Source organism: Chiloscyllium punctatum, chromosome 15 (assembly GCF_047496795.1).
Source record: "Chiloscyllium punctatum isolate Juve2018m chromosome 15, sChiPun1.3, whole genome shotgun sequence".
In the NCBI taxonomy this organism is placed as follows: domain Eukaryota; kingdom Metazoa; phylum Chordata; class Chondrichthyes; order Orectolobiformes; family Hemiscylliidae; genus Chiloscyllium; species Chiloscyllium punctatum.
This window is the reverse complement of record NC_092753.1, coordinates 55,133,220-55,145,355: the sequence shown is the minus strand read 5'-3', so window position 1 is coordinate 55,145,355 and position 12,136 is coordinate 55,133,220. Positions and strand designations below refer to the sequence as shown.

Genomic DNA, 12,136 nt, shown 5'->3' with positions numbered 1-12,136 from the left:
TAAAACATAACTTGTACTTTTATTGTGTCATCAAATAATTTAAAATTTTTCTTCCAGCATCTGGTCTTAACTTTCAAGGGTTGTAACTCGTATTATAGTTTTTGAAAGAACAATGTCAAAACAGTCAGTACCATTTGGTAACATAACAGAAAGGGTAGGAAAGGGGCACGTGTAAATATTACACCATGCTATGACTAGTGAGCCACGAGAAAACTCAATTTTAGATACTGCAATATGAGCAGCTTTTTATATCATCACAGCTGAAGTATTTTATATGATGCAAAGCATTAGCCACTGCTCCCACTCCCAACAGCAATAGAGTTATTCAAACTGTCGAACAGGTTTACATGATGATGCTTGGTTTTGATGTGCCCATGAAGAAACAACCTTCCAAAATACCAGTTAATCTAAACAATGAATACGGCCACTTTTACGAGTTGGAATGCAATTCGACAACTTTAGGAAGTCAAACTATACAGTTTGGAAATAAACCACAAGAGCGGCATTAGCTCTGAAAAGTGTTATTTCTTCAATTCAAATGATCTACCTTTTCCACAAGTAGAAAATGTCTCTTCACAGCTGGGGTAGGGGGTGGGGGTTATAGCAAAGGAAACATCTGCAAATGTTAATTTATATACTTATGAAGTATTTCTACATGAACATCAAGCTAAAAAGTTAGTTTTGGAACACAGGAGTAAACCATTTGGCCCTTTCATTCTGCTCGGTGAATGATGGAAAATATGGCCCTTTCTCAATCCTACTTTCCATCTGCCTGCCATCATCCTGGATTTTCGATAAATACAGGAGTCTAACTCTGCCATGAATAAATGCAGTGGTCCAACAGTGGAATACAGAGAATAACAGTATCAGAAATAAATTAATCCTCATCTTGGTCTTAAAAAGGAGACTGCTTATTCAAAGATTTTTATTAGACTTCTTAGATTGCAATTTTTTGTAGTATCAGAAGCATAATACCATGCAAAGTATGCTAAATATGGTTTTAGGGACACACTTTTAAGCTCCCTTCCTCTTGCACTTAAACAATTTATCTTCCTAATCACTTGCTGAACTAGTGTATTAACTTCTGAGATTCCAATACACCCAGATCCATTTTAGCACCAGATTCCATTCTTCCTCCCCAACTCCCCCCCCCCCCCCCCGATTTCCAATCAAAATAAGCCCGGTCTGCCTAACCTTTCTGTAAGCAACCCTCTTTCCAGATATGAAATCTAGTTACAATGCATTTACATTCTTTCTTCAGTTTTAGAAAGGGAGTCATTGTATAGCAAATGAAAGTTCAGCTTCCTAAATCTAATTATTACAATAGATCCGTTCTAGTATTAGCCATTAAAAGTAACTCTTGAGCTACCTCCCTTTCCTACATACAATTTCCTGAGATGCAGAGTATGTTCAAGGTTCCAGGAATGGCTTTATAAAACCTGGGACTCTGTTTATTGATAAACTGGTCAGTTCATTTATCATTTGAGCAGTAACTTAACAGTGAGGCCCAATCTGAATTTTATCTCAAAAATTCACACATCTTTCACATACAAAATTCACATAACGGAGACATGGATTTCACAGGGGCAGGAATGGTTGCTGGATGTGCCAGGGTTTAGATCTTTTAAAAAGGAACAGAGAGGAGGATTGAGAGAGGTGGGGGGAGTAGCATTGTTAATTAGAGAATCCATCACAGCCGCAGAAAAGGTGGTTGTTGGGGAGGGTTTGTCTACGGAGTCAGTATAGGTGGAAGTCTGAAACAGGAAAGGAGCAGTCACTTTATTGGGCGTTTTCTACAGACACCCCTAACAGCAGTGGAGATATGGAAAAACAGATTGGACAGATCTTGGAAAAATGCAGGTGCAACAGTTGTTATCATGGTGACTTCAACTTCCCCAACATTGACTGGAACCTCCTTAGTGTCAATGGTCGGGATGGAGCCGATTTTGTCAAGTGTCCCCAGGAGGGATTCTTGACTCAGTATGTAGATAGGCAGACTATGGGAAGGCCATGTTGGATTTGGTCCTAGGCAACAAGCCAAGCATCGGATCTCTTGGTTGGATTGCATTTCGTTGACAGTGACCATAACTGCCTCACCTTTACCATAGCCATGGAGAGGGACAGGAGTAGGCAGTATGGGTAGGTATTTAATTAGGGGAGTGGAAACTTGACTGCCATTAGACAGGCACTGTGGAGTATAAATTGGGAACAATTGTTCCACGGAAAAAGCACAACAGAAACGTGGAGGCTGTTTAAACAGCACTTGTTGTGAGTGTTGGATAACTTTGTCCCACAGACAGGCAAGGAATGGTAAGGTGAAGGAGCCTTGGATGACAAGAGAAGGTAACTTCTGGTTAAAAGGAAGAAGGTAGCTCACTTAAGGTTGAGGAAGCAAGGATCTGGCAGAGCTTTACAGGATTCCAGGGTAGCTAGGAAAGAACTTAAAAATAGACATAGAAAGTCTGGGGGGCATGAAAAAGCCTTGGTGGGAAGGATTAGGAAAAACCCAAAGACTTTCCACACGTATGTGAGGAATAAGAGAATGACCAGACAGAGGGTAGGGCCGATCAAGGAGAGTGAAGGGAACTTGTCCCTGGAGTCTGAAAGTAAGGGGAAGCCTTAACTGGTTTACTTCCTTCAGTATTCACTAGAAAGGAGGGACCTTGTTGAGAGTGAAAACAATATGGACCAGGTTAATAAGCTTGAACAAATTAATATTAAAGTAGTGTATGTTCTGGAAGTTCTTGGAAGCATCAAGATACACAAGTCCCCAGAGCCAGACCAGATATATCAAAGATTCCTACGTGAAGTAAGGAATGAGATTGCTGTGCCTCTGGCGATGATCTTTGCATGCTCACTCTCCATGGGAGTATTAGCAGATGATTGGAGGAAAGCGAATGTTGTTCCTCTGTTCAAGAAAGGGAATAGATAAATCCACAGGAATTACAGCCAGTCAGTCTTAGATCTGTGGTAAGCAAGGTACTGGAAAGGATTCTGAGAGATAGGATTTATGACAATTTGAAAAAACATAGTTTGTTCAATTAAAGATAAGACAGCATGGCTTTGTGAGGGGCACGTCAAGCCTCAAAAGCCTTATTGACTTCTTTGAGGAAATTGACGAGACAAGTTGACATGGGTCGACCAATAGATGTGGTGTATATAGATTTCATAAAGCATTTGATAAGGTTCCCCACAGTAGGCTCAAGCAGAAAGTTAGAAGTTATGGGAGACAGGGAAATTTGGCTGTCTGGATACATAATTGGCTGTCTGGATACATAAATGGAAAGAAGACAGCGAGTGGTAGTGGATGTAAAAGTATTCTGCCTGGAGGTCAGTGACCACTGGTGTCACACAGGGATCTGTTCTTGGGCCTCTGCTCTTTTTAGTTTTTATAAATGACTTGGATGAAGATGTGGTAGGGTAGGTTAGAAGGTTTGCCAATGACACAAAGGTCAATGTCGTGTTGTAGGTAGTGTTGAGGGTAATTGCAGGCTACAACATGACATTGACAGGATGCAGAGCTGGGCTGAGAAGTGGCAGATGGAGTTCAACCTGGATAAATGCAAAATGTGATTCATTTTGGAATGTTCAAATTTGAATGCTGAATACAGGGTTAAAGGCAGGATTCTTGCCAGTGGGGAGGAATAGCGGGATTTTGGAATTCACATACATAGATCCCTCAAAGTTGATAGGGTTGTTAAGGTGATGTTTTGACTTTCATTAATGGGGGATTGAGTTTAAGAGCTACAAAGGTTTTACTGCAGCTCTATAAAGCGCTGATTAAACCACACTTAGAATATTGTTACCAGTTCTGGTCACCTCATTATAGGAAGAATGCAAATGCTTTAGAGGGTACAGAGGAGATTTATCAGGATGCTGCCTGGATTGGTGGGCTTGTCTTATCACAAGAGGTTTAACAATCTTGGGCTTTTCACACTGGAGTGGAGGAGGAAGAGAGGTGACTTGATAGAGGTGTACAAGGTAACGAGAGGGATAGATAAAGTAGATAGCCAGAGACTCCCCCACCCCCAAGGCAGAAATGGCAGTCATGAGGGGTCATAATTTTAAGGTGAATGGAAGAAGGTATAGGGGAAGTGCCAGAGGTAACGTCTTTACGCAGAGAGCGGTGGGTGCATAGAATGCACTGCCAGCGGTAATAGAAGAGTCAGAGACATTAGCGATATTTAAGCATCTGCTGGACAAGCACATGGACAGCAATAAATTGAGGGGTGTATAGATTAGATTGATCTCAGATTAAGATAAATGCTTGGCACAACATCATGAGCCAAAGGGCATGGACTGTGCTATGTTCTATCTTCATCAAAAATCTTTGCAAACAAGAACACATGAAAATTTTAAGCCTGGAGGTCAGCCCATTGTTAGAGACAATTCTATAGTACAAGGAAAAAAAAATCACAAGAGTGCATTCCATCCCCACATCTGAAATAGGTGAAACATTATTAGGAGATTTTTCCCAATCTTGCTGAAGGACTTGGGGTCTATTTGGCACCTTCACTATCCTATCCAATTTAACACTAAGGATTAAGGCTGGATGAGCCCTGTAAAATTATCTTTAATTGCTTCACCTATGACAATGTGGCAGCTTCATTGGATAGTTCAATGACTATAATTATTTAACAAAATACTCGGAACTGCAGAGAACTAGAGGTGATTGTAATAATGCTGCTCCCTAAACAAAGGTTGTTGTTCTTGTTTTTTTTCCCCCCCCCCCCAAGAGGAGTTATAAAAGGCAGAGGTTCTGATTTGTCTGGGTTTTGGTTTATAGAACATAGATATTAACAACGCAGTACAGGTCCTTCGGCCCTCGATGTCGCACCAACCTGTCATACCAATCTGAAGCCTATCTAACCTACACTATTCCATGTACGTCCATATGCTTGTCCAATGACGATTTAAATGTACTTAAAGTTGGTGAATCTACTACCATTGCAGGCAAAGCATTCCATATACTCTTACTACTCTGAGCAAAGAAACTACCTCTGACATCTGGCCTATATCTATCACCCCTCAATTTAAAGCTTACCCCTCTCATGCTCGCTGTCACCATACATGGAAAAAGGCTCTCCCTGTCCAACCTATCTAACTCTTCGATTATCTTAGATGTCTCTATTAAGTCACCTCTCAACCTTCTTCTCTCTAACAAAAACAGCCTCAAGTCTCTCAGCCTTTCCTCATAAGACCTTCCCTCCATACCAGGCAACATCCTCTGCACCCTTTCCAAAGCTTCCACATCCTTCTTATAATGCGGTGACCAGAACTGTACCCAATACTCCAAATGCGGCCGTACCAGAGTTTTGTACAGCTGCAGCGTAACCTTATGGTTCTTTGTTAATGGCCAACCAATACTGCCCAAGGCAACAATCAGGGAAAAGGCTTTTAGGTTTGTATTTAAAAACAGTTGTACAGTGAAAAGGGAATGGCGAGTTCACCTCGTTCAGGGATTTTTCTAGTTTTGGTTTAGTTTTTAGCTGGGGACCTAGAGAAACCGTTGCAATGGAAAGAGGTTCCATGCTTCAGCAAATGATCCCTGGCTGATCCCCTCTCGCTTGCTCGCTCTCTCTCTCTCTCACACATCTCTCCTGTAAAAACCGATGTTTGAACTTGCCTTTTTTATGGCGAAGGAGTGTGTTTATGGGGATGTTGCAGGAAATTGGAACAGCTCCTTCGTAAAGTTGCAGGGGATATTGTGTCAGACAGGTTTTCAAATCATTGTCATTCTAAATTATCTTTTCTTTTGCTGGTTTCCTTCAGTGGTGTGTAAATAAATCGTTTTACTTGAAGCCAAGTGGGTTGACCAGCTGCATCACTCCTGGGATATCCACTTTATGTCTGCCTGAAACGAGCAAAGTGATGGTCTGGGCTACTTCATAAAATGTCTTGAGGGGGTCTGGCCTCGTCCATAACATTGTTGTTTTTAACAATCTCTGCATCTGCAGAAGATTAAGATTTAGTGCTATTGAGGTTACCAGGGTAACGTTATTGCTGCACTGTCTTTTAAGTCATCCTGCAGGTACACTAAATCAATCATGGTAGGATAGATATGGAAACCAGTGGTTGGTGCATTAAATAACACAATCTTGCAAAATGTTGACCTTCTGAAAAGTGTTATTGCATTGCAACCATCCAGGCAAACAGTGAATATTTCATAATACTCTTGACTTCGGCCTTGTAGATGGCAAAGTAGTTTTGAGGGTTCAGGAGATATACCGCTAATTACAAAGTACCTAGTTTCTGCTAGGCTTCTGTGGTCATGACTGGTCATTTAAGTTTCTAGTGAATAGTAATAAATTGCTTCCTCACCCAAAGATATTTAATATAGAGCAGTCAGCCATAATAAAAGTTAGCTAATAATTTTGCCAAGGCCATGCAATAAGAATGTTAACAGCAGCCAAATTTGATGTTAAAAATAATTTTCAAAGTCACCATTTGGTAAATTACTCATGAATATCAGCTCGAAAATAGAGAAGAAAGCTTGGATGATTTTTGTCTCACATAACAAACACACTACCGTATTTCTTAACACAGATATTTTTTAAAAAAGCAGGATTTTGTATCCCAAAGTGCCTGAAATTGCTAACCACAAGGATATATATCACAATCTTCACATTCAATATACTGCTCTCTCCAAAAATCAGATTTTCTTTCAATGAGCATTGCTCTTTAAAAATGTACGGTGGACTAAATTATCATCGCATGGTTACACAGTTACTGCTTGTAACTTATCAAAAGGGCACAAAAGAGGAAGTAAAAGGTACAAACAGTATAATGCCTACTTGCAAAAATTCAAGAGAACTTTAATAAATAGTAAAATAAAACCCCTGTTCAATAGTAATGGTTTCAATGTTGATATTCCATTTCACCTCCACAGGAAAATGCAAGTTATAACCTTTAATAGAATAAAGCCACCACCTTGATCCCACACAGAATTGCAATAGCATACAATATTTTACTTTGCATTAGCTTTTTTGAACTGTACACAGGAATTAAACATTAAAATTAAATGTTGGCCAATAATCAAAAACAAAGCAGAAATCTGTAGTCCTTGCTGAATATGAAATGACCTCAATATGCTGTCAAAAAAAAAGTATACAGCTTTTCTCTGCAGAGCAGAGTATGGTGGCCATCACCAAGGAGAAGGTGCTAGAACAACTGAATGGCTAGAAGATGGATTATATCACTTGGACCAGATGGACTACACTCCAGAGTTCTAAAGGAGATAGCTGAAGAGACAGTGGACATGTTAGTCGTGATCTTTCTGGAATCACTAACATCAGGGAGGGCTGCAGAGGACTGGAAAATTGCTAACGTGGCATCCCTGTTTAAAAAAGGAGTAAGGCAAAAGACAGAAAATTACTAACTCAGTAAGATAAGGACCTATGGTGTTATAAGCAAGGTGCTAGCACAGATAGAAGCGTGGCTGTCTGGCAGAAAGCATGGATAAAACAGTCCTTTTCAGGATGGCAACCAGTGACAAGTGGTGTTTTGCAAAGCTCACTGCTGGGACACCTTTTCACTTTATATGTAAATGATCTAGATGGAGGAGAAGAAAGTGAGGACTGCAGATGCTGGAGATCAGAGTCAAGAGTGTGGTGCTAGAAAAGCACAGCAGGTCAGGCAGTATCTGAGGAGCAGGAGAATTGACGTTTCGGGCAAGAGCCCTTCATTAGGGATGAATGCATCATTCATGATCTAGATGAAGGAATGGAGGGCATTCCGGCTAGGTTTTCATACGATACTAAGGTAGGTAGAGGGACAAGGTAGTATTGAGAAGATGTGGAGGCTGCAGAAGGATTTGGACAGGTTAGGAGAGTGGGCAAATAAGAGGCAGATGGAGTACAATGTGGGAAAGTGTGAGGTCATAAACTTTGGTAAAAAAAATAGAAGTATGGGCTATTTTCTAAATGGGGAGAAAATTCCAAAATCTGAAGTGCAAAGAGACAGGATTCTCTCAAGCTTAAAAATCGAGGAATCCAAGTCTACACTCGATGGGAGTTTAGAAGGATGAGGGGGGAATCTAATTGAAACTTACACAGAATATTGAATGGCCTAGACAGAGTAGCTATTGGAAAGATGGTTCCATTGATGGGAGAAACTAGGACCCGAGGGCACAGCCTTAGAGTAAAGGGAAGACCTTTTAGAACGGAGATAAGGAGTAACATCTTCAGCTAGAGAGTGGCGAATCCATGGAATTCACTGCCACAGAAAGCTGTGGAGGCCAGGTTAAATATATTTAAGAGGGAGGTAGGTTCTTGATTGTCAAGGGGATCAAGGATTACAGGGACAAAGTGGCAGAACGGGGCTGATAAGTTTATCAGCCATGATTAGCAATGGAGCAGACTCGATGGGCTGAATGGCCTTATTTCTGCTCCTGTATCTTATGGTCTTAAATTATTCCTAAACCATAAGCAATATTATGTAACTACCTATATAATCATGAAGACAGCTGGTGCTAGAGAAGAGAAAATTTATTTACAATATATTTTCTACAAACTCTCTTTGGGTGGGTGGGTGGGGGAGGAGGAATGAAGTGATGATAAATTGACAAAACAGGGAGGGGGGGTACAGAGGCTGAAGATTTAGTCAATAACATTCAGCATCTGAGTTTTCTGATATGGAAACAAAAACGCCTTAATTGCCAATACATTCTGTAATCACTCTGTATTCTTTACTCACTTTAAGACTTGATTCATAGTCCGTGTTCACCTTAAACATCAACCCAAGACGCAAGTGAATCTCATTGGCCCGAGAGAAGCTGGGATCAATATAAAGCACTTCTTGAAATGCTTTAATTGCCCTGAAAATAGAACATAAGTAACTTAGTATTCTTAGTCTTAAACGTATTTGAAGGAGACACTTTTATCATAGCCTTGACTCAAACGAATAAGAAGCAGAAATACTAACTTGTTTTGCCCTCCATCATACCTTCCGCTATGACAATAATTAAAGCTAATTAAAGCATATATGTGTTTCTAAAAAGTCAGAAAAATACTTTGAACATGGAAAATGAAACATCAGTCATGATCTAAAATGGTATTTGTTAATATATAACCCCTAATATGTATTTGGATGTGCAGTGCCACATTGTGGGCAGCACGGTGGCACAGTGGTTAGCACTGCTGCCTCACAGTGCCAGAGACCCGGATTCAATTCCCACCTGAGGCAACTGTCTTTCTGGAGTTTGCACATTCTCCCCGTGTCTGCGTGGGTTTCCTCCGGGTGCTCCGGTTTCCTCCCACAATCCAAAAATGTGCAGGTTAGGTGAATTGGCCATGCTACATTGCCCATAGTGTAAATGTAGGGGAATAGGTTTGGGTGGGTTGCACTTCGGCGGGTCGGTATGGACTTGTTGGGCCGAAGGGCCTGTTTCCACACTAAGTAATCTAATCTAATCTAATCTAAAAAACATCATTTAGAAGGACACTCTCAAACAAACATTTGCTGATGTGAATATTAAATGTAACCTTTTTTTTTAACTCCTGCTCCCAGCCACAGTAAAACAAAAAAGGAATTACAGAACAACCTCAATTATCCAAACATCAATTATCTGAATTTCAGATCAGGAAGACCATTCCTGATGAAGGGCTTATACCCAAAACATCTATTCTCCTGCTCCTCGATGCTGCCTGACCTGCAGTGCTTTTCCAGCACCATATTCTCAACAGGGATGAAATGTGCAACATTCTGGTCAGCTTTAACACCACGGCAGACAAGCATAGCTCCGGCTTCAGCAGATTTTGACGTGATGTAACTACATAAACTGCATGAAATAGTGGTCAATATAATTTAAACAACTGAACATCCGCAGTATTGGTTAGCCACTTTTGCCCAGCGTAGTAGACAGTATAAGTCAATGGGACTGTTCACACACATTAAGCTTTCTTTATCTGCTTTACCAAATGTTGCAGAATTTGGAGTAGAGATCTTGTTTCTCACCTATATGCTACACCTTACTATCCAAATTGAAGTGCTCCAAACTTAATTTTGGATACTGACATGCAACTGCTTCACCACTAGCTCCAGCCAATATTTCTTCCCTCCAAAAGCTTTATCTTTTATTTAATCGGAAATCCAACTATAGCTTCTGTGGTTGTGAACAAGACTCCTGAATGGTATGAAGTCTCCCAGGTGCCAGAGTCAGGGACACCAGAGACTACACTAGTTTTTTTTGGGGGGGGGGGAAAGAAGAGAAGAAAAGAGAGAAGACAGACAGAAGTTGTGGTGCATATCCGCACCAATGACATAGCAAGGAAAAGGGATGAGGACGTGAAAAGTGAATATAGGGATTTAGGTTGGAAGCTAAAAAAAGGCAGGATATGCAGAGTAGGAATGTCAGGATTGGTGTCTCGGGATAGCAAAGCGAGGAACAGAGGGTAAGTGCAGCTGAACACGTGGCTGCAGAGCTGGTGTGGGAAGGAGGGCTTCAGATATGTGGACCATTGAGATACCTTCTCTGGAAGGCGGGACCTGTACAAGGAGGACAGGTTGCACATGAACTGAAGGAGTACCAATATCCTGAGAGGGAGGTTTTCTAGAGCTCTTCAGGAGGGCTTAAGCCAGTTTGGCAGGGAGATGGAAACCAGAGCTACCAATCAGAGGATGGGTAGCTGGTGAACAAATAGATACATTTGCAGAGTCTATGAGGAAGGATAAACTGTTGATAAGGCAAAAGTTGTAGTCAGTGTGATGGGTTGAAGTGTGTATATTTTAACGCAAGAAGTGTCAAAAATAAGAGTGAACTTAGCTCCAAGTACTGATCCATGCTCTAAGATGTTGTGCACGCTACGTAGACTTGGATATCACAGGGGCAGGAATGATTGTTGGATGTTCCACGGTTTAGATGTTTCAAAAGGAATAGGGAGGGAGGTAAATTATGTGGGGGAGTGGCACTGCTAATCAGGGATAGTATCACAGCTGCAGAAAGGGAGGTAGTCGAGGAGGGTGTCTTCAGAGTCAGTACGGGTTGACGTCAAACAGGAAAGGAGCAGTCACTTTATTGGGAATTTTCTATATACCCTCCAATAGCAACACAGACATGGAGCAGCAGATTGGGGAGCAGATTTTGGAAAGCTACAGAAGTAACAGGGCTGTTGTCATGGGTGACATCAACATCCTCAATATTGATCGAAACTCCTTTGTGCAAAAAGTGTGGATGGAGCAGATTTTGTCAGGTGTCCAGGAAAGCTTCCTGACTCAATATATAGGTAGGCTGATTGGGGGGAGGCTATATTGGAATTGGTGCTTGGGAATGAACAAGGTCAGGTGTCAGATCTCTCGGTGAGAGAGCATTTCAATGATAGTGATCACAACTCCCTGACCTTTACTATACTCATGGAGGGGAATAGAAGCAGACGGTATGGGAAAATATTTAATTGGCGGAGGGGGGAAATTACAAACTTATTAGACAGGAACTGTGAAACATAAATTGGGAACAGGTATTCTCTGGGAAATGCACGACAGAAATTAGATTAGATTAGATTACTTACAGTGTGGAAACAGGCCCTTCGGCCCAACAAGTCCACAACGCCCCGCCGAAGCGTAACCCACCCATACCCCTACATCTACATTTACCCCTTACCTAACACTATGGGCAATTTAGCATGGCCAATTCACCTGACCTGCACATCTTCGGGTGCTCTGGTTTCCTCCCACAGTCCAGAGGAAACCCACGCAGACACGGGGAGAACGTGCAAACTCCACACAGTCAGTCGCCTGAGGCGGGAATTGAACCCGGATCTCAGGCGCTGTGAGGCAGCAGTGCTAACCACTGTACCACCGTGCCGCCCACTGGAGGTTGTTTAGGGAGAACTTGCTGCGAGTTTTGGATAGGTTTGTCCCACTGAGGCAAGGACAGATGGCAGAGTGAAGGAACGTTGGATGACAAGAGATGCAGAACATTTAGTCAAAAGGAAGAAGGAAGCTTACTTAAGGGTTATAAGGCAGCCAGGTAGATACTGAAGAATGGACTTAGGAAAGCTAGAAGGGGACATAAAAAAGCCTTGGCGGGTAGGATTAAGAAAAACCCCAGGGTGTTCTACACTTACATGAAGAAGAGGAGGCTGACCAAACTGAGAGTAGGGCCAATCTGGGATGGTGAAAGGAACTTGTGCCTTGAGTC

At 41.6% G+C, this 12,136-nt stretch overlaps 1 protein-coding gene across 5 annotated transcripts in view; it reads right to left on the bottom strand.

The window, feature by feature from the left end:
- Positions 1-12,136, bottom strand: part of kdm6a (lysine (K)-specific demethylase 6A) — a 232,939-nt gene that overhangs the window by 145,195 nt on the left and 75,608 nt on the right. For all 5 annotated transcript variants that reach the window (XR_011962542.1, XR_011962543.1, XM_072585169.1 and 2 more), the window contains exon 6: positions 8,695-8,815. Coding sequence is in view for 3 of the 5 variants with exons in the window: in XM_072585169.1 (XP_072441270.1) it covers positions 8,695-8,815 (121 nt within the window). In the remaining 2 variants the exon portion in view is untranslated. The remainder of the gene's footprint in view (positions 1-8,694; positions 8,816-12,136) is intronic.